Source organism: Oryzias latipes, chromosome 9 (genome assembly GCF_002234675.1).
Source record: "Oryzias latipes chromosome 9, ASM223467v1".
Classification (NCBI taxonomy): Eukaryota; Metazoa; Chordata; class Actinopteri; order Beloniformes; family Adrianichthyidae; genus Oryzias; species Oryzias latipes.
Window position 1 is genome coordinate 317,416 of NC_019867.2, and position 24,797 is coordinate 342,212.

A 24,797-nucleotide genomic window follows, 5' to 3' on the forward strand; every position below is an offset into this window, starting at 1 on the left:
CAGACCTCTCAGATCTGCAGGGGGCTGGTCTTGTTGAAGTTGACCCAGACTCTGGTGTCCCTCTGAGGAGAGACACGGTAGATTCCTGCAGAGACTCTCATTTCCTTCAACTTGGATTTTTCTTTTTCTGTATATTCCATTAATATCACCTTTACCTAGAAACACTGGATACAACTTTGATGGATCGAGTGGGACATGCATGTGAAAATCTTTAAGGTAAAACAAATAAAAAGGTAAAAATTTCTTTTTAATAATTGTTATGCTATTGTCGGGGCCTCGTTGTTCTTATTTTATATTACATTCTAGTGAGTAGGAGGTCAATGGTACATTGTTTTTGTTGTGTTGTGCAGTATTGACATAACTGTAAAGAACCGAACCAAGTAATTTAATTCTGGACCAACTACAGATATTTCGTACTTTGCTTTCTGCTCGGACTTTTAATCTGAAAAGCTCTAACAGGAAGTGTGGGTCTTAACGCGCGCTGCCTTGTAATGGAGCATGTGTAGCAGCAGAAATTCTTGCACGGTGGAGTCCCGCCTTTCTCTTCCATGCTAAATAGTCCTCCCGGACAAATGTCGCTGCCCGGTCTTCCTGCCAAATTCTGACTGTTTTGTTTACCTGTTTGTTGTGCCACGCAAACCGTTGGGGAGATTGGCGTTACGTGTTTGTTGCTGTTTGTCTGCTTTTGTTATGCATTTAGTTTCCGTTTCACACGGCGCTGGGAACGGCTCCGGTCTCTGCCTTTAAATAAAGGTGGGCGTGCCCCTTACTCTGTCGGCTGACTCAGGATCAGTTCTTGTACCGTTTAAAGGGAGGAGCTGAATTGTAGCTGATCTTTGAGGGACTGCTTCTTTTGGTGCTGAGAACAGTCTACAGAGGCGGTGTTTATTCCACATCGTAGCTCGTTACTATCAAATTATCTGCACCGCTCTCCTGGTATGGCAGGGTGATGAAACCAATGCGACAAACTAAAGTTAAAATCAGTGATTGTCAGTCGACTGATCGTGTTGTTACAGTAAGCTGTGGAGTAAGCCGGGGTTTATGATCGATCATCAAAAGTTGTCCTTTAATTTAACGGCCGGAAACCCTGGAAAAAACACAGAGATCATTAGAGGATGTCCAGAACCGAGGACCGGACTTACAGTTTGTCCCCGCAACATTTGAGACGGAGACGGAAAGACTAGCTTCCGAGACCGGCGACATGATGGTCCGCGGCTCGGTGAGTTCTGGAAGGTTGTCATTCATATTTGCGTTTCGCCCAGAGCTGCAAAGCCGGTGTACACCGGACCTGTCGGGCTCGGGGAAAAGAAGCAGCTAGCTTCGGTAGTTAGCTAGCCATCTGTTAGCTTCACGTCCTCCTGGATCCTCCGTCGTTTTGCGCCTCAAAAATTGGAAAAATGTTTGGATTTATCATAAAATCAACACTGGCGGGTTTCGCAGCTGAAGTTTTATAGATATAAATGATGTCTTTTGTTTAGTGAATGCGAAGTTTTAGGGGAGATTATTCTAAATCAGAATTCTGAACACCGCCAGAGTTATGCTGGTTTCTGTAAAACTTTAATGTCATGAACCAAGCAAAGTTTCTGAGAAGTACAAAAAGTATAATAATCATAAACACAGCCCCAAACGTTAAAATAAAACACAATAAAAAAGGATTAATCCCAACAAATAAACCCGATTTAATCTGAAAGGGAAACTGTTTCCGGTTTGTAGTTTTTACCTCTGACTCGTTCGGACACAGCGGTGCTGAATGGCTCCACGCTCACCTTTCTAACATGGACAGCCTCTGAGCATTTGGTGGAAACCTTCCACCTGTGGTGTTTCTGCAGCGCTCTCAAGTTGCTCTCTTGAGTCGGCTCCCCTTAACCAGCTCGTTGTGGTTCAAACCATTCTGGTGCACTAGGGTTGACTATTTGGTCCCCACCTGTCCAGGTTTAAGAACGCCTTTTCGGTGTTCGACTGGAGGTCCAGATATGGTTCAAATTCCAGTAAGGCTTATTTGGCTGGGTTGCTTGGTTGGTACGGTGAAAGGCTGCCATGCAGGAATGCATGATTCGATACCCGGAGAGGAATCAACAATTGCCATGGGGGCAATTACCATATCAATGGCGTGCAATTAACATCACCCAGTGATGGCCTTTGGGCAAGACCCTTTACGCTACCAGCATGAATGTGCGTGAATGATCCCAGTGATGACCAGTAAACATGGTCATCACCAAGTATGAATGAAGAGTAAATGAGTAACGTACACAATGGAAGCGCTTTGCGCGTCTGGAAAAGCGCAGATAAATCCAATCCAGTATTATTTATTATTTAACTAAGACCTTAAACTACAGAAACCCATCTGGTCGCGGTGATGCCGCCACACGCCACAAACCATCATCAGATGCTCCTGACTAGGGCTGTATGACATCAGAAAGCTCGCGATGTGTGATATTAGTGATCAACATTGGGATGACAACTTTTGATACATAAAGAAAAATCAAAACACCCCAAAACACAATTTCCATTTCACTGCAACCGTTTGATTTAAATAGGAGACACCACAACTTAAGTTACACTCCTAATGACCCTCGTCTACATCAGAGGCGAGCGTCTAACATAAAAGGGCTCCATCCGATTGGTCAACAAAGTTTGCATGAACCTGAGACTTCAGCAGGTTCAGTCCAGACTCTGGAGACCAGCAGGACATCCTGAAACGGTTCATATGAACCAGAGACTCGAATCCAAACTCTTTTGTTTGTTTGCTGAGTGACAGGAATCCTGACCTGAGAATGGGACTGATGGAGCTCCTGGTTTTAGCCAGGCCCCGAGCAGCAGCAGCGTTCTGGAGGACCTTTGAGTCCAGAGAGCAGAACGTCAGTCTCTCTCGCTCCGTCCAGTTCTGCATACAGTCAATGGTCCCATCCTGCTGGTTTCCTGTCCGCTGGTTCTGCGTTGAACTTTGATCAAAGTCTGGATCCTGATTCCATGTCATTAGATGAGGATCATGGTACGCATTCACGACGGTTCAGTCTGGATCCGACTGCTCCTCCGCACTGAGCTTTCACCTGGGGGGGGGTCATCTCTAAGGTTTTAGAAACCAGATAAAATGGACACAAGCATCAGCATCACATAGGAGTCCTGCAGTAAGACAAATGCTGTAGAACTGAACAGACGTGATGAACCTTCGCACGCCACAGCTCATTGGATGGGCTGTAGATGCGATGAAGGAACATGGATGCAGGAGGAGAACGAACAGCTGATGAATCGTTTTACTGTAAATGAATTGAAATGAAGTTAAGCTCCTCCCCTCGCCATGTCACCGCTCGTGGAACTGAGGATCTGTTGCAGCGGCTGTTTAAGCACGGAGGAGGAAGCTTCATGCCTTTGCCCTTTTCCCGCCACAGTGCCGTGCGCAAGTGACCCACGCCGTGGTCGTCATCTTCCTGGAGTTCTTCGCCTGGGGACTTCTGACCACGCCCATGCTGACTGTGAGTCCCCCCCCCCAAGACCACACAGACTGCTTTGTTAGCTGGTCAGGTTCTTGTTTACAAAATGCCATAACCCCTTCCCCTCATGGCTGCTGCAGGTCCTCCGTGAGACGTTTCCTCAGCACACCTTCCTGATGAACGGTCTGGTGCAGGGGGTCAAGGTAAGACCTTTGGATGGCTGGGGGGGGGGGTCACATCAGAAACAACGTTTGTAGTAGGGACCTGCATGGAATGCTGGACAATAAATGCCCCCCTCTGGGGTAGAACACTGGTGAGAGCAGCCATGATGCAGAGAGGAAGATGTTGAGGTTCTCTTTGACCAGTTTGGGTCAGATCAGAAGCCCCGCCCCCTGTGAGGCTGACTACCAGGAGAGCATTCGGTCCCAAACACCTGTTGGTTTTCTTTGCAGGGTTTTCTGTCGTTTCTGTCGGCTCCTCTGATTGGTGCTCTGTCAGACATCTGGGGAAGGAAGTCCTTCCTCCTCATGACTGTCTTCTTCACCTGCGCCCCCATCCCCTTCATGAGGCTCAGCCCCTGGTGAGTTCAGGCCTCCACTCCTCATTCCTCCTCTGTCAAACCATCAAACCGCATTTCCCGGTAGGAACTTCCTTTGCTGAACTCAGAGATCAAAACAACACCCAATAAAATACAGACTATGTACTCAGGTGGAATGAAGCAAGTGAATTAAAAATATGCTGATGATTTGCTGTTAAAGTATGAAACTGGAGCCTTCATGAAAAGCTACAAGGATGGATCCAGACCTGCTCCTCCTCCTGAAGAGGAAGATATGGTGATCAGATCCGTTTGTGGGAGCTCTGCTGCAGCATCTTCATCACATTTCCACAGGTCCTCCTCCTCCTCTGCCCTTAGTGTCTACAGTGACACATTAAAATGAAATGAAGAGCAGGAAGTGAAGGCCAGGGGCTTCTGGGAATTGTTTCTTAGAAGTTTGCTGGAGAATGTGACGCCCTCATGTATTATGGACTGAGCTCCAGTCATCTGCCCCCCCCCACACACACACACACCATTTCTGCTCTGGTCTGGATCCTATTGGAGTTCAGTCACACGTGTCTCATGTGACTGTCATCCGTCACGGTGCTGGTCGGACTCCCTGGATTACAGAGAAACTAGACATGGATCCGCTGGTGCTTCATGTTTCTGTGTTGGTCCTGAAAGGGGTGGAGCTGCTTCAGGCGGGAAGAGCCGCGCCAGTCAGCTGATGATCCGTCACGCGCCGGCTGCTCCACAGGGCCAGAAAACGCAGCTTTGGACTCTGGGCGTTTGATTCTGTTCCAGTTTCAAAGTTCAGCTCAGCTTCTGTGGATGCTACAACGTAGCAGAACATCTGCTGTGCATGTGTGTGTATTTGTGTGTATCAGGGTGTGTGTGTGTGTTTATTTGTGTGTGTGTGTTTCTGTGAGTATATGGGTGTGTACGTGTGTATCGGTTTTTGATTGTGTTAACCAAACTTTGAGATGTCTTCCTCCCATCAGAAGCTTCCCAGCGTTCTGTGACGTCTGACCCGTTCTCACCTGTGTGTGCAGGTTGTACTTTGCTCTGATCTCAGTCTCCGGCGTTTTCTCCGTGACCTTTTCTGTGATCTTCGCCTACGTCGCTGACATCACAGAGGAAGACGAGAGAAGCACCGCCTACGGCCTGGTAACTGCAGCTACGCCCACCCCGTATCTTCACATGTGCTGTTTTTGTGATCCCCCCCCAGTCAAGCTCAGTACATGTGTGATGAGGGTCAGAATGTCACATGATAACGTCTTAGAGAAAATAAAGAGAAGCTGAACATCGATGGTTTATTAAGGCATCCATTTTTCTAATCCTGCTAAGGAACGATGCTAGCGAAATGATAAGGAAAGGATGATAAGGAACAATGCTAAGGAACAATGCTAGGAAACGATGCTAGGAAACAATGGTGAGTAACGATTTTAAGGAAACGATGATTAGAAACGATGAAAAGGAACGATGATAAGGAAAGGATGCTAAGGAAACTATGCATAGTAAAGATGCTAAGTCAACGATGCTAAGTCAACGACGATAAGGAACGATGATAAGGAAAGGATGCTTAGGAACAATGCTAAGGTATGATGCTTGGAAACGATGCTAAGGAACATTGCTAAGGAACATTGCTTGGAAACGATGCAAAGGAAGAAGGAAGAATGATGCTAAGGAACGATGATAAGTAATGATAAGGAAACAGTGCTAAGGAACGATGCTAAAGATCGATGCTAGGAAACGATACTAGGGAATAGTGCTAAGAAACGATGCTAGGGGACGAGTCTAAAGAAAAATGCTAAGGAACGATGCTAAGGAACGATGCTAGGAAACAATGCTACGAAGCGATTCTTAGCAACGATGCTAAGGAATGATGCTAAGGAAATGATAATAAGGAAAAATGCTAAGGAACGATGCTAGGAAACAATGCTAGGAAACGATTCTTAGGAACGATGCTTAGGAACGATGCTAAGGAACGATGCTAAGGAGTGATGCTAAGGAGTGATGCTAAGGAACGATGCTAGGAAAAGATGCTAAGGAAAAAATTGCTAAGGAAACAGTGCTAAGGAACAATGCTAAAGATCGATGCTAGGAAACGATACTAGGGAACAATGCTAAGAAACGATGCTAGGGGACGATGCTAAGGAAAAATGCTAAGGAACGATGCTAGGAAAAAATGCTACGAAATAATTCTAAGGAACAATGCTAGGAAACGATTCTTAGGAACGATGCTAGGAAACAATGCTAGCAAACGATGCTAAGGAAGAAATGCTAAGGACACAATGCTAAGGAACAATGCTAAGGAACGATGATAAGGAAAGGATGCTTAGGAACAATGCCTAGGAACGAAACTTAGGAAAGACGCTAAGGAACGATGCTAGGAAACGATTCTTAGGAACGATGCTAAGCTACGATGCTAAGGAACGATGCTAGGAAAGTATGCGAAGGAAACTAAGGCATTAAGGACCAATACTAAGGGAACGATGATGGGAAAAGATGCTAAAGAAAAAAATGCTAAGGAACGATGATAAGGAAAGGATGCTTAGGAACGATGATAAGGTACGATGCTAAGGATACGATCCTAAGGAAACAATGCAAGAGAATGATGCCAGGGGATGATGCTAAAGAAAGCTAAGGAACGATGCCAAGGAACGATGCTAGGGAAAGATGCTGAGGAACGATGCTAGGGAAACGATGTTAAGGAAAGGATGATAAGGAATGATGATAAGGAAAGGATGCTTAGGAATGATTCTATGGAACGTTGCTAAAGAATAAGGCTAAGGGACGATGCTCAGGAACGTTGCTAAAGACCGATGCTAAGGAAACGATGCTAGGAAACGATAAGTAACAATAATAAGGGTGCAGCGACGGTGAGCAACGATGATAAAAAAAAAAACAATGCTAAGGAACGGTGAAATGGAGCGATGATAAGGAGCCATGCTTGTCCGCCCTGTCCTGTGGGGGGCGTTCGGGGGGGGGCACTATTGGTACGGGACCTTGGGGGGTTGACGGGTCAGAGTCTCCGCTGAGGCATTCGGCGGTTGTCCCGGCCGGTTGGCTGCCTCGGTCCCGTCCAGGCGTGACCAGAGCTCTTCTAGGGCTGGCGCTTGGGGGTGGGGGCCTGGACTTGCTCCGGGGGGGGTGGCGCTTTCTGGCTCCTCTCTCTCTGTCTGGGGTGGGTGGTGCTGGGCCCGGGGTGTCGGCGCCTCCGACATGGGGTCCCTGGGCTGGGGTGACCTGGCCCCTATGCTGGGGAGGGGGGCTGTTTGACCACCGGGGGGACAGCTGGTAAACTGTCCCCCCGGTGGTCAAACAGCCCACCTCACCCTCACCCCCTTCCTCATATAGCCTCATAAGGAATGATGCTAGGGAAACGATGATAAGGAAACAATGCTAAGGAACATTGTTAAAGAACGATGCTAAGGAACAATGCTAAGGAACGATGAAAGGGAATGATGATAAGGAACGATAAGGAAACAATGCTAAGGAACGATGCCATGGAAAGATGCTAGGGAACGATGCTAAAGAACAATGCTAAAGAACGATGCTAAGGAATAAAGACAATTAACGATAATAAAACGATGATAAGGAACGAAAATAAACAAACAATGCCAAGGAACCATGAAAAGGAACCATGAAAGGGAACGATAAGGAACAATAAGGAAACAGTGCTAAGGAACGATGCTAAGGAACGAAGATGAGTAAGGATGATAAGGAATGATGCTAGGGAACAATGATAAGTAACGATAAGGAACGATGCCAAGGAACGATGATAAGTAACTATAAGGAACCAGTGCTAAGGAACGATTCTAAAGATTGTTGCTTAGGAATGATGCTAGGAAACGGTACTGGGGAACAACGATGAGGAACAATGCTAAGGAAACGATAAGGAACAATAATAAGGAAAGGATGCTAAAGAACAATGCTAAGAAACGATGCTAGGGAAACGATGCTTAAGAACGTTAAGGAACTATCTTAAGGAAACGGTGATAAGGAACAATGATATTGAAAGGATGCTTCGGATCAATGCTAAGGAACAAAACTTAAGAACGATGCTAGGAAATAATTCTTAGGATCGATCCTAAGGTAGGATCCTAAGGAAACGGTGCTAAGTAACGATGCTAATGAATGATGCTAGGGAAACAATGCTAAGTAATATTGCTAAAGGACGATGCTAAGGAACAATTCCAAGGAACGATGGTAAGGAATGAAGAGAATTGACAATAATAAGGAACGATGATGAGGAACGATAATAAAGAAACAATGCTAAGGAACGAAAAAAGGGAATGATAAGGAAACAATGCTAAGGAACGATGCTGAGGAACGATCCTAGAGAACGATGCTAGGGAACAAAGATGAGTAACGATGATAAGGAATGATGCTAGGGAACAATGCTAAGGAACGATGATAAGTAACTATAAGGAACCAGGGCTAAGGAACGATTCTAAAAATTGTTGCTTAGGATCGATGCGAAGGAACAAAACTTAACGATGCTAGGAAATAATTCTTAGAATCGATCCTAAGGTAGGATCCTAAGGAAACGATGCTAAGTAACAATGCTAATGTATGATGCTATGGAAACAATGCTAAGGAACATTGCTAAAGAACGATGCTAAGGAATGAAGAGAATTGACAATAATAAGGAACGATGATGAGGAACGATAATAAAGAAACAATGCTAAGGAACGAAAAAAGGGAACGATAAGGAAACAATGCTAAGGAACGATGTTGAGGAACGATGCTAGAGAAGGATGATGAGTAATGATGATAAGGAACGATGATAAGTAACAATAAGGAACGATGCTAAGTAATGATAAGGAAACAGTGCTAAGGAACGATGCTAAAGATCGATGCTTATGAATCTTCTTCTTTCTCTTTCGGCTTTTCCCATCAGGGGTTGCCACAGCGAACGAGTCGCATGGTAAACCTGGCAATGTTTTACGCCGGATGCCCTTCCTGACGCAACCCTCTCAAAGCAACCAGGCTTGGGACCGGCACAGAAGTAGAGAAGGGAACAGGGAGCAGCCCGGAGGCGAACCCTGGTTTCACGGATTAAAGGCGCCGCAAACCAGCACGAGCTAAACCGGCTCCCTATCGATGCTTAAGAATGATGCTAGGAAATAATTCTTAGGATCGATCTTAAGGTACGATCCTAAGGAAACGATGCTAGGAAACAATGCTAAGAAACGATGCTAGGAAACAATACTAGAGAACATGTCTATGAAGACTCTCATTCATCCAGGTTGGTTCCATTGTAGTAGGTTTAGGGGATGTCATCTGGATTTGGTTTTTAAAGTTAGAAGACGTTTCACCTCTTATCCAAGAGGCTTTGTCAATTCTGAATTAGCTGGTCTAAGAGCTGGTATATATATGCGTTCATGGGGGAGGAGTCAGACCTGAAACTGGAGGTATTGTCCACTTAGCCTACATGGTTTCAGGTCATTAATAGTCATTTGTCCTCAGCTGGGGGTTGGGAGCCAGTGACACACTCTCCAAATTGGTCCTCTCTTTCAGCGGTTAACAACTAAGGTGGAACTGGTTTGGTTTGTTTAGGTTTCAAAACACTGCCGTAGATGGATGGAAGAATAAACCTGAGACCACCATTCTTATTAAGAGAAGGTTTAGAGAAGGAGAAGGATAAGCTTAGGAATGACGCTAAGGAAAGATGCTGAGGAACGATGCTAGGGAAACGATGATAAGGAATGATGATGAGGAAAGGATGCTTAGGAATGATGCTAAGGATGCTTTAGCAAGAGTTCTGGTAAATTGCCTGTCCGTCCTGGGGGAGGATCCCTCCTTCATGTGGGCACCCCTGAGGTTTCTTCGTTTTTTCCGGAATCCGTTTTTTTAGTTTTTCCTTACCGCGAAGGGGGGTCTAAGGCCAGGGATGCCAGTATAGCTTAGTCAGTTTGTTAGTTCATTTTAGTATTTTCCTATTGAACTCTTTGTATCCATGATCCTTTTGAGTTCATGTTTACTTCGAAGCCCATCGAGACGACTGTTGTTGTGATTTTGGGCTATACAAATAAAATTGAATTGAATTGAATGATGCTAGGAAAAGATGCTAGGGAACGATGCCAAGGAATGATGCTACGGAAACGATAAGAAAACGGTGCTAAGGAACGATGCTAAGGAAATGATGAGAAGGAACAATAATGAAGAAAGGATGCTTAAGAACAATGCTAGGAAACGATGCTCAGGAACAATGCTAAAGAACGAAACTTAGGAAGGATGCTAGGAAATAATTCTTATGATCGATCCTAAGGTACGATGCTAGGAAACAGTGCTAAGGAACGATGTTAGGAAACGTTTCTTAGGAACGATGCCAAGGAACGATGCTAGGAAACAATTCTTAGGAACGATGCTAAGGAACAATGCTAAGGAACGATGCTAGGAAACGATGCTAGGAAACGATGATAAGGAAAGGATCCATGGGAACAATGCTAAGGAACATAACTTATGAACGATGCTAAGGAATGATGCTATGAAACGATTCTTAGGAACAATGATAAGGTACTATGCTAAGGAAAAGGTGCTATGGAACGATGCTAGGAAGCGGTGCTAAGGAAACGATGCTAAGGAACAATGCTAAGGAAACGGTGATAAGGAACGATGATGAGGAATGCTGATATGGAAAGAATGCTTAGGAACAATGCTAAAGAACGAAACTTAGGAACAATGCTAGGAAAGGATTCTTAGGAACGATTCTAATGAACGATGCTAGGAAACAATGCTAGGAAACGATGCTAGGGAACAATTCAAAGGAATGATGCTTAGGAACGATGCTAAGGAATAATGTGAAGGAATGATGCTAAGGAAACGATAAGGAACAATGCTAAGGAATGATGCTAGGAAACGATTCTTAGAAACGATTCTAAGAAACGATTCTTAGGAACGATGCTAAGGAACGATGCTAGGAAACAATGCTAGGGAACGATGCTAAGGAATAATGCGAAGGAACGATGCTAAGGTAAAGATGCTAAGGCACAATGCTAAGGAACAATGCTAGGAAACGATTCTTAGGAACTAATCTAAGGAACGAAGCTATGAAACGATTCTTCTGAATGATACAAAGGAACGATAATAGGAAACAATGCTAGGAAACGATGCTAGGGAACGATGCTAAAGAACGAAACTTAGGAAGGATGCTAGGAAATAATTCTTATGATCGATCCTAAGGTACGATGCTAGGAAACAGTGCTAAGGAACGATGTTAGGAAACGTTTCTTAGGAACGATGCCAAGGAACGATGCTAGGAAACAATTCTTAGGAACGATGCTAAGGAACAATGCTAAGGAACGATGCTAGGAAACGATGCTAGGAAACGATGATAAGGAAAGGATCCATGGGAACAATGCTAAGGAACATAACTTATGAACGATGCTAAGGAATGATGCTATGAAACGATTCTTAGGAACAATGATAAGGTACTATGCTAAGGAAAAGGTGCTATGGAACGATGCTAGGAAGCGGTGCTAAGGAAACGATGCTAGGAAACGATGCTAAGGAACAATGCTAAGGAAACGGTGATAAGGAACGATGATGAGGAATGCTGATATGGAAAGAATGCTTAGGAACAATGCTAAAGAACGAAACTTAGGAACAATGCTAGGAAACAATGCTAGGAAAGGATTCTTAGGAACGATTCTAATGAACGATGCTAGGAAACAATGCTAGGAAACGATGCTAGGGAACAATTCAAAGGAATGATGCTTAGGAACGATGCTAAGGAATAATGTGAAGGAATGATGCTAAGGAAACGATAAGGAACAATGCTAAGGAATGATGCTAGGAAACGATTCTTAGAAACGATTCTAAGGAACGATGTTAGGAAACGATTCTTAGGAACGATGCTAAGGAACGATGCTAGGAAACAATGCTAGGGAACGATGCTAAGGAATAATGCGAAGGAACGATGCTAAGGTAAAGATGCTAAGGCACAATGCTAAGGAACAATGCTAGGAAACGATTCTTAGGAACTAATCTAAGGAACGAAGCTATGAAACGATTCTTCTGAATGATACAAAGGAACGATAATAGGAAACAATGCTAGGAAACGATGCTAGGGAACGATGCTAAGGAATGAGGCTTAGGAACGATGCTAAAGATTAATGCAAAGGAACAATGCTAGGAAGCGATGCTAAGGAACAAAGCTAAGGAAACGATGATAAGGAAAGGATCCTTGGGAACAATGGTAAGAAACGAAACTTAGGAACGATGCAATGAAACGATTCTTAGGAACGATTTTAAGGAAATGATGCTAAGGAACGATGCTAGAAAACGGTGCTAAGGAACGGTTCTGCTGCTATGCCCTGGCAATGGCATCCTGCTCTGGATGCCATTGCCCCTATGAAAGTTCAATTGAGAAAACATAGACAGAAAGCTCCCTGGAGGAATGATGATCTAGTCAGGGCACAGAAACAACAGTGCCGCAGAGCCGAGCGAAAGTGGCGCAAGTCAAAACTCCAGGTTCATTATGGAATATATAAGGCGGAGTTGTACGCTTACAACCAGATCTTATGCAGAACAAGGGAAAGGTACTTCTCTGAAATAATTGGAAGTTGCAGCAGCAACTCTCGTATCCTGTTCACAACAGTTAACAGATTAACTAACCCTCCAACCCAGCTACCAATAGAATTGGTTTGTACACCTAAATGTAATGAGTTTGCTGTATTTTTCAATGACAAGGTTCAGGGCATTAAAAAAGCCATCAACTCCACAACACATATAACTATCGAACGGCCACCTACTCACTCTAAGCTGACTCACTTTATACCTGTCACTGAACAAACTGTCCAAGAGACCATCACCCGTCTGAGCTTGTCTACATGCTGCCTTGATGTGTTACCCACTAGATTTCTAAAGTCTGTCTTGAACAGTGTGTTGCCATCAATTACTCAAATAGTTAACATGTCTCTTCAATCTGGAATATTTCCAGAGGCCTTAAAAACTGCAGTCATTAAACCCCTCCTGAAAAAGAGCGGTCTTGATCCCACTGTACTGAATAATTACAGACCTATCTCTAATCTGCCATTTTTAGGAAAAGTCCTTGAAAAAGTTGTCTACCAACAGCTCACTGACTTTCTCTTATTAAACAATTCGTTTGATGTTTTCCAGTCAGGTTTTAGACCCCATCATAGCACAGAAACTGCTCTTATCAAGGTAACCAATGACATCCGCCTGAACACTGATGATGGCAAAGTCTCTGTCTTAATCCTGCTAGACCTGAGTGCTGCCTTTGATACTGTTCATCTTGGGATCCTTTTGCACAGACTCCAAGACTGGGTTGGCATCTCTGGATCTGCCCTAAGTTGGCTCAAGTCTTATCTAGAAGACAGGAAATATTTTGTTGAAATTGGGAGTTGTGTCTCAGACTACATGGGCTTGAATTGTGGTGTGCCCCAGGGATTGATCCTGGGACCCCTTCTGTTCAACCTCTACATGCTGCCACTAGGGCAGTTAATACGCAGTAATAACATATCTTATCACAACTATGCAGATGATACTCAGATCTATGTGTCACTGACAACAGGTGAATATGGGCCGGTGGATTCTCTCAACCACTGCCTCCAACAGATCAGCGCGTGGATGCAGAACAACTTTCTCCAGCTAAACTCAGACAAGACCGAAGTTATTGTTTTTGGCCCACAGAAACAAAGAGAAATTGTCAGCAGCTACCTTCATTCTCTGTCTCTTAAACCCTCAAATCAAGTCAGAAATCTAGGGGTAATCATGGACTCTGACCTGAACTTTAACAGCCATATCAAGTCAGTAACATCAGCGGCATTTTACCATCTGAAAAACATTGCCAAAATCAAAAACATAATCTCAAAGCGAGACCTGGAGATACTTATTCATGCATTTGTCTCCAGTAGGTTAGACTGCTGTAACGGCCTGCTCACCGGCCTGTCCAAACGAGCTGTAAAACAGCTTCAGTACATCCAGAATGCTGCTGCTCGAGTCCTGACCAGAACCAGGAAGTATGATCACATTAGTCCTGTGCTCAGGTCTTTGCACTGGCTCCCTGTACCTCAAAGAATAGACTTCAAAGCAGCTCTGCTTGTGTACAAGTCTCTCCATGGCCACGCACCAAAGTACATCTCTGACATGTTAGTGCCATATGAACCATCTCGTACTCTGAGGACCTCAGGGGCCGGCCTCCTGTTGATTCCCAGAGTCAGAACTAAACAAGGGGAATCAGCGTTTCAATATTCTGCAGCTAAAATCTGGAACAGCCTCCCTGAAGTCGTAAGACAGGCCTCTTCTGTGTTCATGTTCAAATCTAGACTTAAAACATTTCTGTTTAGCCGTGTATATGACTGAAAGGTCCTATCTGCACTTTTCTTTCCTTCCTTTCTTTTTAAATCTTTTTTTTCCTTTTCTTTTAAAGTAAATTTTATGTTGATTATTTCTATGATGTATTGTGATTTTAATGCATTTTTCTGTTTTGTGAAGCACCTTGAATTACTTTGTGTACGAATTGTGCTATACAAATAAACTTGCCTTGCCTTGCCTAAACCCGACAAAGCAGCAGCTGACGTTCAGAAAGAACTGAGGAAGTCTTCTTCAGTTAATTAGTCTTAAAGTGAATTAAACATCATTTTAGATTACAGATCAAACCTATAAGTTTAAATTCTTTGATGTTCTTTTCATCTTTTGAAATAACTTTTAAAAATGTTGAAGCAACAGTTCATTTCAATGTTTCTATCAGTGATGAAGGAGCTTCAGTCTCCTCCTTAATCGTCTGCGTTCCGCCTCAGGTGTCGGCCACCTTCGCAGCCAGCCTGGTGACCAGCCCGGCCATCGGGACCTTCCTGTCGGCCAAGTACGGGGACAGTCTGGTGGTCCTTGTTGCCACAGTGATTGCCGTTGTGGACATTGCTTTTGTGTTCTTCATCGTCCCGGAGTCGCTCCCAAACAAGAGCCGGCTGTCGTCGTGGGGGCTCCCCATCTCCTGGAAGCAGGCCGACCCCTTCGCAGTGAGTTGGACCAGATTTCTAAACGCAGCTTCATGTTTTTATCCATAAACACATCTAAAGGTACAAGAAAGAAACTGCTGAATCGGACGTTTTCCGGTTCCGGGTTGCAGCGCGGACGCGTGTGTGGCTCGCTGCGACTATACAGCAATCTTCAAATGACTTAAAAAGTTGATTTTCTCCAAAAAAGAAAGCTGACCATGGCCCCCAAGAAAAACACTGGCTACGAAGACCTTAAAAAGTTTCTTGATGATCTCCAAGCTGCTTTGTATCCCTCTTTGGATCAAGTGAATGCTAAGCTAACTCCGATCTTGGATCTAATGGAAGACTTCCGAAGATTCCGAGCTCAAAACGAGCAATGAAAAAACCGGGTCGACATTCTGGAGAAAAGACTGGACGATATGGAACAACAAGTAAGGATGAATAATGTCATTCTCACTGGATTACCGATCAAACCTCGGGCAAAGCTAAATGCAGCTGGAGTTAGCATTGCTAAAGCTAATAGCGCTAGTATTGCTTGCAGTCCCTCTCAAACGGAGAGCAGTGGAGAGTCTCTGAAACATCAAGTGGAATCATTTCTCACGTCTAAAGGGATTTCCCTGGATCTAAACTCCATTGAGACTTGCCACCTGCTCCCCAGGAGAAAGGAGACGGATAAACCAGCATCCTCATCAGGTTTGTGAATCACAAACACAAGCTAGCTCTGATGAATCAAAAGAAAAATCTTAAGGGGTCGGCTGCTTATCTGAACGACCATCTGGCCAGAAGGAATGCTGAAATCGCCAAACATGCCAGGCTTCTCAGGAAGCGTAAGCAGATTGAGAACACTTGGGATAAAGGCTGCAGGATTTACGTCAAACCACTCGGTCCACCGGACCAGTCCAAGGTTCTGGTTGTGAACACTATGAAGGACTTTGAGAAGTGTTTGGTCACGGACGTCTGAACCAACATGCAGTAATAAATCACAGAGCCAAATAATTTCAAGAAAAATGACGCCTGGATTCATCGCTTTCTCCAAAAGTCTGAAGTGACCTGATTAACACCAAAGCTCTGACCTGCAGACAACCTGACCTCAACTCTTAGGCGCCGCTGTTATCAGCTGAAGAAGGATATGGACCTCTATTTAATGTCTGCAGACATAACATCGAAGAGAACTATAAACTGTTTAAACCAGAAGAACGGCTGTTAATCAGCAGAAGAAGAAATGCCAACATTGGACAATCGACAGAATATGGACCCTTTTATTTTACTTCAAAGCATTACTTTATCATAAAAAATAAATAAATAAATAAATGAAAAAATAAATAAAAATACAAAAAAATTAATAAAACAAATGATTAATCAATTATTTAAAATGGTTTAATTGATTGACTTTTAATATTACTTCACTTGCTCCAAAAAAATTGATAAATTAATTCATTATTTTTCCTAATGTAGCATAATTTTGCACATATTTTTAACTTTTGATACTTTATCAAATTTTGCTATGAAAATTCCTGAAACAGTGTTATGTGTATTTTACTGATATAGTATTATTTTCATATCAATGACTTTCATAAGTAACATAATCTGCATATATTTGGATACTTCATTGCCATGTTGATTTCTAAAAGTTATTTTTTACAAAGTAATTTAAGTAATCCATCTTTGTCATGTGCTTTATTGATATTGCAAAAGTTTGGAACCAGATATTGATAAATCATGTAATAAAATGGTTACAGTAGAACAGGGTGGGATTATATAAGTTCGCTTCCTTCCGTTCCCTTTCAAGCAATATTTATTAATATGTCTAATTATCCAAAGTTTGATTAGTTATTGTACGAATGTATGACTGATGATTGTATTGTTTTTGTGCATTATTCCTATTTGATTTGATTTGAAATAAACCATTTCAAATCAAATCAAATCATTAGAGAAGAACCTGATCAACCAGGAGACAGTTCAGAGAAAGCGGCTGCAGGACCAACAGGCCTAGGTGGAGCGATGGATGGAGTTCCCAGCAGATGGTGACAGTCCCTAGTAACAGACATGATGCAGGATCAGATCCCAGCCTGTCTCTGGATCCAGGAGGTCCTCACAACCTCAGACTCTGAAATAAGCAGAGCTCTGGAGGTGGGGTGTCTGGACCAGACTTCTGATGACAGCCCCTCATCAGGGTCTGAAAGGTCTGATCAAACCTTCACCTGTGAACCCAAAGGAACTCATTCTTCACTCTGGTTTTTCTTCAGTCCCTGCGGCGAGTTGGAAAAGACACAACCGTCCTGCTGATCTGCGTCACCGTCTTCCTGTCCTACCTACCTGAAGCTGGACAGTACTCCAGCTTCTTCCTCTACCTGAAACAGGTGAGACACACAGGTGACCTGCTGGAGATCCAGAGCTATGGATGGCGGAGCTCAGACCTCGGCTTCAGACGGGTCAGAAGAACAAACTGGGTTTGGACTGCGCGGTGCAGAAACCTCTGTTGTCCTGTAACAGCTTTAGTTCAAGCTCCTTCTATTCAGTGTTTAAGTTTTTATCTGAACTTTTATTGTGAGTCTTTTGTTTTAACTGCGTTTTGATCTGAACGCAGCATTTACCTGCAAAAGTTCAGGTTCTGTCAGAGAACGTGGTCAGTTCTGGTGTTTTACTCTTGGGGTGGGGGGTTCTGTTCCAGGTGATCGAGTTTTCTCTTGAGGCTATAGCCGCCTTCATCGCCATGGTGGGAATCCTCTCCATCATTGCACAGGTACGGGTGGAGGGCGTTTAGAACTTCAGGAGGTTCTGGGACCCAGAGCTGCCACTGACTGTTCTCCTTCATCAGACCCTACTCCTCGGCGTTTTGATGAGGACCATCGGGAACAAAAACACGGTTCTGTTGGGTCTGGGCTTTCAGCTCCTCCAGCTGGCCTGGTACGGGTTTGGATCGGAGCCGTGGTGAGTGGGCGGGGCAAGTGAGCGTCATCGTCTCTTTCGCTGTTTTCACTGGGTTCTCCGTTCCTGCAGGATGATGTGGGCTGCAGGAACGGTGGCAGCCATGTCCTCCATCACCTTCCCAGCAGTCTCTGCTCTGGTGTCGCACAGCGCGTCACCTGACCAACAAGGTGAGGCCGGCGGGCCGGAGTGCTACCGCTCACAGAAGGAACATTTTCGGGTTGTGACAGGAAGGCGTCCTCAGGAAGTCTGATCGGCCTCAGTGGGAAATGAAGTTTCCTGACAGAAACCAAGCTGATGACTACAGTCATGTGTTTACTCCATGCGTGTGCGTGTGTGTGTGTGTGTGTGTGTGTGTGTGTGTGTGTGTGTGTGGGTGTGTGTGTGTGTGTGGGTGTGTGTGTGTGTGTGCAGGCGTCGCTCAGGGAATGATCACGGGTATCAGAGGTCTCTGTAACGGTTTGGGTCCGGCTCTCTACGGATTCATCTTCTTCCTCTTCAACGTGGAGCTCAGCGAGTTGCCGCCGGCTGAAGGACGACCCTCGACCATGGAGGTACAGACACACACATACACACTCACACATACACACACACAGACTGGCCCAAATTTCCAACTACTGCTCAGGACGGGTTGGGGTTGTCCTGGGACTCCAGGGAGCGTCTCTTCAGCCCCCAGGATGTGGACACAGACAAATAAAGCCCAGTTCAGATGATGTTTGTTGCTGTTTGGTACTTGTTTACATCAGCCGAGTCAACATCCCGTCTGTCCCGCAGCAGTCGGTCATCCCCGGACCGCCCTTCCTCTTCGGAGCGTGTGCCGTCCTGTTCGCCCTGCTTGTCGCCGTCTTCATCCCTACACAGCGACATCTGGAGGACGGTGGGGAAACACCGAAGTCCACCGGCACCTCCCCCCCACACGCTCAGAACGGCATCTTCCTGACCACACCCACCAGTGACACGGAGGACATCGAGCCTCTCCTGCAGGACAGCATCATGTGACCACCCCCTGCTATGACTCCATGCCCTTCTGGGTCAGACCAGAAACCCGCAAGTCCAGACACGGTCGACAAGTCCAGTATCCACCCGGACCCCAGAAGAGCCTCCTGCTGCTCAGGAGGACATCGTTACGACTCTTTCTCAGTGTGCAGCCACGCTTCAGTGCTATGAAGAAAACATTTGCAGTGTGAATCTGCACGTTCAGCATTTCATGGACCAAATTTGTTTTACTTTGGTTCATGGGTTTTAAGGTGTCTCCACCCGGCAGGAGTGCAGAGATCAGTGGATCAAACTGCCTTCCATACGGTGAAACAGGACTGGCAGAGCTGCTCTTACCATGGCAACAGCACTTAGGTCCCTGGATTAGTTTTTCCTACTGCTCTGTCATCTTTATCTGTCTGCTTTGTGTCTGCTTTGTGTCTGCTTCAGGTCTGCTTCATGTCTGCTTCATGTCTGCTTCGTGTCTGCTTCGTGTCTGCTTCATATCTGCTTCATGTCTGCCTCATGTCTGCTTCATATCTGCTTCGTGTCTGCTTCGTGTCTGCTTTGTGTCTGCTTCAGGTCTGCTTCATGTCTGCTTCATGTCTGCTTCGTGTCTGCTTCGTGTCTGCTTCATATCTGCTTCATGTCTGCCTCATGTCTGCTTCATATCTGCTTCGTGTCTGCTTCGTGTCTGCTTCATGTCTGCTTCATGTCTGCTTCATGTCTGCTTCATGTCTGCTTCATGTCTGCTTCATGTCTGCTTCATGTCTGCTTCGTGTCTGCTTCGTGTCTGCTTCATATCTGCTTCATGTCTGCCTCATGTCTGCTTCATATCTGCTTCGTGTCTGCTTCGTGTCTGCTTCGTGTCTGCTTCATGTCTGCTTCATGTCTGCTTCATGTCTGCTTCGTGTCTGCTTCGTGTCTGCTTCATGTCTGCCTCATGTCTGCTTCATATCTGCTTCGTGTCTGCTTCGTGTCTGCTTCATGTCTGCGTCATATCTGCTTCGTGTCTGCTTCATGTCTGCTTCATGTCTGCCTCATGTCTGCTTCATATCTGCTTCGTGTCTGCTTCGTGTCTGCTTCGTGTCTGCTTCATGTCTGCGTCATATCTGCTTCGTGTCTGCTTCGTGTCTGCTTCGTGTCTGCTTCATGTCTGCTTCGTGTCTGCTTCATGTCTGCTTCATATTTGCTTCGTATCTGCTTCGTGTCTGCTTCGTGTCTGCTTCGTGTCTGCTTCGTGTCTGCCTCATGTCTGCTTCATGTCTGCCTCATGTCTGCTTCATATCTGCTTCATGCCTGCTTCATATCTGCTTCGTGTCTGCTTCGTGTCTGCTTCGTGTCTGCTTCGTGTCTGCTTCGTGTCGGCTTCATATCTGCTTCGTGTCTGCTTCGTGTCGGCTTCATATCTGCTTCGTGTCTGCTTCGTGTCTGCTTCATGTCTGCTTCGTGTCTGCTTCATGTCTGCTTCATGTCTGCTTCGTGTCTGCTTCGTGTCTGCTTCGTGTCGGCTTCATATCTGCTCTGTGTCTGCTTCGTGTCTGCTTCATGTCTGCTTCGTGTCTGCTTCATGTCTGCTTCATGTCTGCTTCGTGTCTGCTTTGTGTCTGCTTCATATCTGCTTCATGTCTGCTTCGTGTCTGCTTCGTGTCTGCTTCATATCTGCTTCGTGTCTGCTTCGTGTCTGCTTCGTGTCTGCTTCGTGTCTGCTTCGTGTCTGCTTCGTGTCTGCTTCATGTCTGCTTCGTGTCTGCTTTGTCTGCTTCATGTCTGCTTCGTGTCTGCTTCGTGTCTGCTTCATATCTGCTTCATATCTGCTTCGTGTTTGCTTTGTGTCTGCTTCGTGTCTGCTTCGTGTCTGCTTCGTGTCTGCTTCATATCTGCTTCGTGTCTGCTTCATGTCTGCTTCGTGTCTGCTTCGTGTTTGCTTCGTGTCTGCTTCGTGTTTGCTTCGTATCTGCTTCGTGTCTGCTTCGTGTCTGCTTCGTGTCTGCTTCATATCTGCTTCGTGTCTGCTTCGTGTCTGCTTCGTGTCTGCTTCATATCTGCTTCATGTCTGCTTCATGCCTGCTTCGTGTCTGCTTCATGTCTGCTTCATGTCTGCTTCATGTCTGCTTTTTTTTTTACTAACGTGCCGCCACCCACGTCCAGAGGAGCCGCCATTGTTTCTGAGAAGGTCAATCTTTTTTTACGTGACCCTTCTCAAAGGTCAGAGGTCACCTCTAAATAATATGTTGTAACCATATGATGACTGTACTGGTGTAGTTGCCTGGCAACAGGATGTGTTTGGGTGCAGTCATGGAAATTATTTATACCCTTAGATTAGAGTTGATTTTGGTTAAAGTATTTGTGAGTATTTGGAGTTTTGGTGATGGAAAAAGTCTGAATGACTTCATTTTAAAAACGCATCATCGTCTGCAAACATTGACCTGTCGAGAAGCTCTTCAATGACCGTCAGGAAACCTGGCCTTCTGGTGCGTGGGTGGGGCGTTAGCAGATTCTGAACTGAAGCACCACCATCTTTAGGTGCTGCTGTGCCCGTGTGGGTTTAAGGACCGTTCTGGTCTTTTGGTTTACCGGCTGGTTTTTAAGCTTTAAACTGATTATGTTTGACAAACAATTTAAAGCTGCTTTACAAGCAAGAATCTATTTTTCTGCAAAGACGTTTTTTACAAAAATATTTGACAAACTTTCATTTGAGTGAAGCTTCTGAAGCTGAGATTCACAGGAAGTCCCCTCCTCCTGCTCCTCCTCCATGCAGAACAGTTGCAGCACTTTAATTTGTGTTTCTGGTGCCTCTGAATCCTCTTCATGTTCATCTGTTTTTGACACATGGAGGATTTCAACATTAAGATGTATTTTTAATAACCTGAGTTTAATGATCAATAATAAAGATTTAAACGTTTGTTGCTTTTTCTTTAATTTCAAGTCTATTTTTTACTCAAAGGTTCTCAAACTGAACAACTGGACGTTTTGAAGCTTTATTTGGAATCTTTCTAATTATTGAAATTAATAGATTATTTTTAAGTATTTAACTTCAACAGAGGACAGTGAGAGGAAACTGGATAAGGTACTTCCTAAAACTTTGCTGTAAATCAAGTGTCATTTCATTTAGAAGGAAAGCTGTTATTTCAAATATGACGTTTATTACAGGAACACAAAGTTTAAACAAACATTTAGTGCTGCATGAAGCCTCTGCAGAGACGAACCACTTTTTAACCTTTTTTAGGTTTGGTCACATGCTATACTTGGGTATGTTTCCATGGCAACAGCAGGTTTTATTCACATCTGGATGTGATGAATATTTTCATGAAGCCGAGGCTCATCATTGACTTCACCATAGAGGTCAGTTCAAACCGCATTTATGCAACATTGAACCCATTAACCACCCAAACAAGACAGACCATATGAAAATGTTTTTTTCTGCTGCTTGTTGCCTCGAGGGGGAAAACTGTTTTTAAAATAATGTTTTCTGAATGTGCCCTACTGTTTAGTTGAACACGCAGAGAGATAAAGATGAGTTCAGTAAAGAAAGTGGGTTTTTATGGTTTCAAAGGTGCTTTTAATGTTCAAACCATCATGTTTCAGATTAAAGAACTCTAAATTGAAGCTGTAGCCCCGCCCCCTTCTGTTTAACCCTAACCAGAAAGAACCAGACGTTGCAGTTCCTCCATCCACCACCAGAGGCTGGTTGCAGTACAGGAGCTTTTTACCTCATATTAACCCTGAAAATGACGTCTGGTTCCGACGGATTGGTGTTGCTGCTGTTTTTCTTCATCGTGATGACTGCGGTGAGTTCTGGTCAAATCAGATGCGTGTTATCAGCGGTTTTACACGGGTGGTCGCTTTTATCAGCAGGTGGAGATCCAGTGGGATGTCAGAGATCAGAGCGTGATAATGCCTCACTGACTGAAGGTGGCGCCGTCTGCATCTGAAACCGGATTCTTTGTGTCTTTGGCAAAGGCTTGTTGGATCCCCAACACAAGCCTGGAGGTTCTAGTGAAGTACGACGTCCCAATCTGGTGTGAGAACGTCAAGTTGCCAGATCTAGAATGCTCTAGAACACGGGTCGTCGTTGTAAGCAGGTTTGTCACAGCAGAAGACGTCAAACATTCTGATGCCGTGTTGTTCAGCCTTCATCTTCATCCTCCTCACAGCCGACAGGAGAAGGAGACCTTGGTGGTGGAGCAGGGGATGGTGTCTGATGAGGGACAAAAAGGTTCCGTCAAATTTGCTGTTGTTCTTCTAAAGAATTTGAAAACAACTCCCAGATTTTTGACATGTTCTAGCTTTGATGCTGGTGATTAAGATGTCGTCTGAAGCTAGAACAGCCTGGAGACGGATCTCCAGCTGATTCTTGCCGTTCCTGCCGATAGGTGGTTCTGCTGGACGTTCCTCCTGACAGGTGGTTCCACTGGCCATTCCCGCTAATAGGTGGTTCTGCTGGACGTTCCTGCCGATGGGTGGTTCTGCTAGACGTTCCTCCTGACAGGTGGTTCCACTGGCCATTCCCGCCAGTAGGTGTTTCCACTGGCCGTTCCCGCTAATAGGTGGTTCTGCTGGACATTCCTGCCGATAGGTGGTTCTGGTGGACGTTCCTGCTAATAGGTGGTTCTGGTGGACTTTCCTGCCGATTGGTGGTTCTGGTGGAAGTTCCTGCTAACAGGTGGTTCTACTGGCCATTCCCGCTAATAGGTGGTTCTGGTGGAAGTTCCTGCTGATAGGTGGTTCTGGTGGACGTTCCCGCTAACAGGTGGTTCTACTGGCCGTTCCCGCTAATAGGTGGTTCTGCTGGACGTTCCTGCCAATAGGTGGTTCTGGTGGACATTCCTGCCGATAGGTGGTTCTGGTGGACGTTACTGCTAATAGGTGGTTCTGCTGGATTTTCCTGCCGATTGGTAGTTCTGGTGGACGTTCCTGCTAATAGGTGGTTCTGGTGGACGTTTCGGCCAATTGGTGGTTCTGCTGGATTTTCCTGCCGATTGGTAGTTCTGGTGGACGTTCCTGCTAATAGGTGGTTCTGGTGGACGTTCCCGCTAATAGGTGGTTCTACTGGCCATTCCCGCTAATAGGTGGTTCTGCTGGCCATTCCCGCTAATAGGTGGTTCTACTGGCCATTCCTTCTAATAGGTGGTTCTGGTGGACGTTTCTGCCGATTGGTGGTTCTGCTGGATTTTCCTGCCGATTGGTAGTTCTGGTGGACGTTCCTGCTAAGAGGTGGTTCTGGTGGACGTTCCTGCCGATAGGTGGTTCTGGTGGACGTTCCCGCTAATAGGTGGTTCTGCTGGACGTTCCTGCTAATAGGTGGTTCTGGTGGACGTTCCTTCTAATAGGTGGTTCTGGTGGACGTTTCGGCCGATTGGTGGTTCTGGTGGAAGTTCCTGCCGATAGGTGGTTCTGGTGGACGTTCCCGCTAACAGGTGGTTCTACTGGCCATTCCCGCTAATAGGTGGTTCCACTGGCCATTCCCGCTAATAGGTGGTTCTGCTGGACGTTCCTGCCAATAGGTGGTTCTGGTGGACGTTCCTGCCGATAGGTGGTTCTGGTGGACGTTACTGCTAATAGGTGGTTCTGCTGGATTTTCCTGCCGATTGGTAGTTCTGGTGGACGTTCCTGCTAATAGGTGGTTCTGGTGGACGTTCCCGCTAATAGGTGGTTCTACTGGCCATTCCCGCTAATAGGTGGTTCTGCTGGCCATTCCCGCTAATAGGTGGTTCCACTGGCCATTCCTTCTAATAGGTGGTTCTGGTGGACATTACTGCTAATAGGTGGTTCTGCTGGATTTTCCTGCCGATTGGTAGTTCTGGTGGACGTTCCTGCTAATAGGTGGTTCTGGTGGACGTTTCGGCCAATTGGTGGTTCTGCTGGATTTTCCTGCCGATTGGTAGTTCTGGTGGACGTTCCTGCTAATAGGTGGTTCTGGTGGACGTTCCCGCTAATAGGTGGTTCTACTGGCCA

General features: G+C 45.3%; 3 protein-coding genes across 6 annotated transcripts in view; 2 read left to right on the top strand and 1 right to left on the bottom strand.

The window, feature by feature from the left end:
• Positions 1-873: 873 nt before the first annotated feature.
• LOC101159082 (hippocampus abundant transcript-like protein 1) lies at positions 874-21,744 on the top strand. Of its 3 annotated transcripts, none has more exons than XM_023958095.1 (12): positions 874-1,219; positions 3,390-3,473; positions 3,572-3,634; positions 3,884-4,011; positions 5,019-5,133; positions 14,739-14,957; positions 17,183-17,296; positions 17,608-17,679; positions 17,755-17,867; positions 17,937-18,034; positions 18,279-18,418; positions 18,639-21,744. In XM_023958095.1, the coding sequence occupies exons 1-12, from the start codon at positions 1,202-1,204 to the stop codon at positions 18,861-18,863; spliced, it is 1,389 nt and encodes a 462-aa protein (XP_023813863.1). In that variant the 5' UTR covers positions 874-1,201; the 3' UTR covers positions 18,864-21,744. The 3 variants fall into 3 exon arrangements, with proteins under 3 accessions (XP_023813863.1, XP_023813864.1, XP_023813865.1); XM_023958096.1 differs by having other exon boundaries at positions 18,642-21,744; XM_023958097.1 differs by lacking the exon at positions 14,739-14,957.
• On the top strand, positions 19,216-21,744 carry LOC110014726. The gene is made up of 2 exons (XM_023958094.1): positions 19,216-19,300; positions 19,433-21,744. Coding segments are annotated over exons 1-2 (1,539 nt in total). The 5' UTR covers positions 19,216-19,298; the 3' UTR covers positions 20,970-21,744.
• A 229-nt stretch (positions 21,745-21,973) lies between these two features.
• lrrc2 (leucine rich repeat containing 2) overlaps positions 21,974-24,797 on the bottom strand; it is a 46,635-nt gene continuing 43,811 nt past the window's right edge. For both annotated transcript variants that reach the window (XM_023958098.1, XM_023958099.1), the window contains one exon: positions 21,974-23,040. In XM_023958098.1, the coding sequence (XP_023813866.1) occupies positions 22,991-23,040 (50 nt within the window). In that variant the 3' untranslated portion in view covers positions 21,974-22,990. The remainder of the gene's footprint in view (positions 23,041-24,797) is intronic.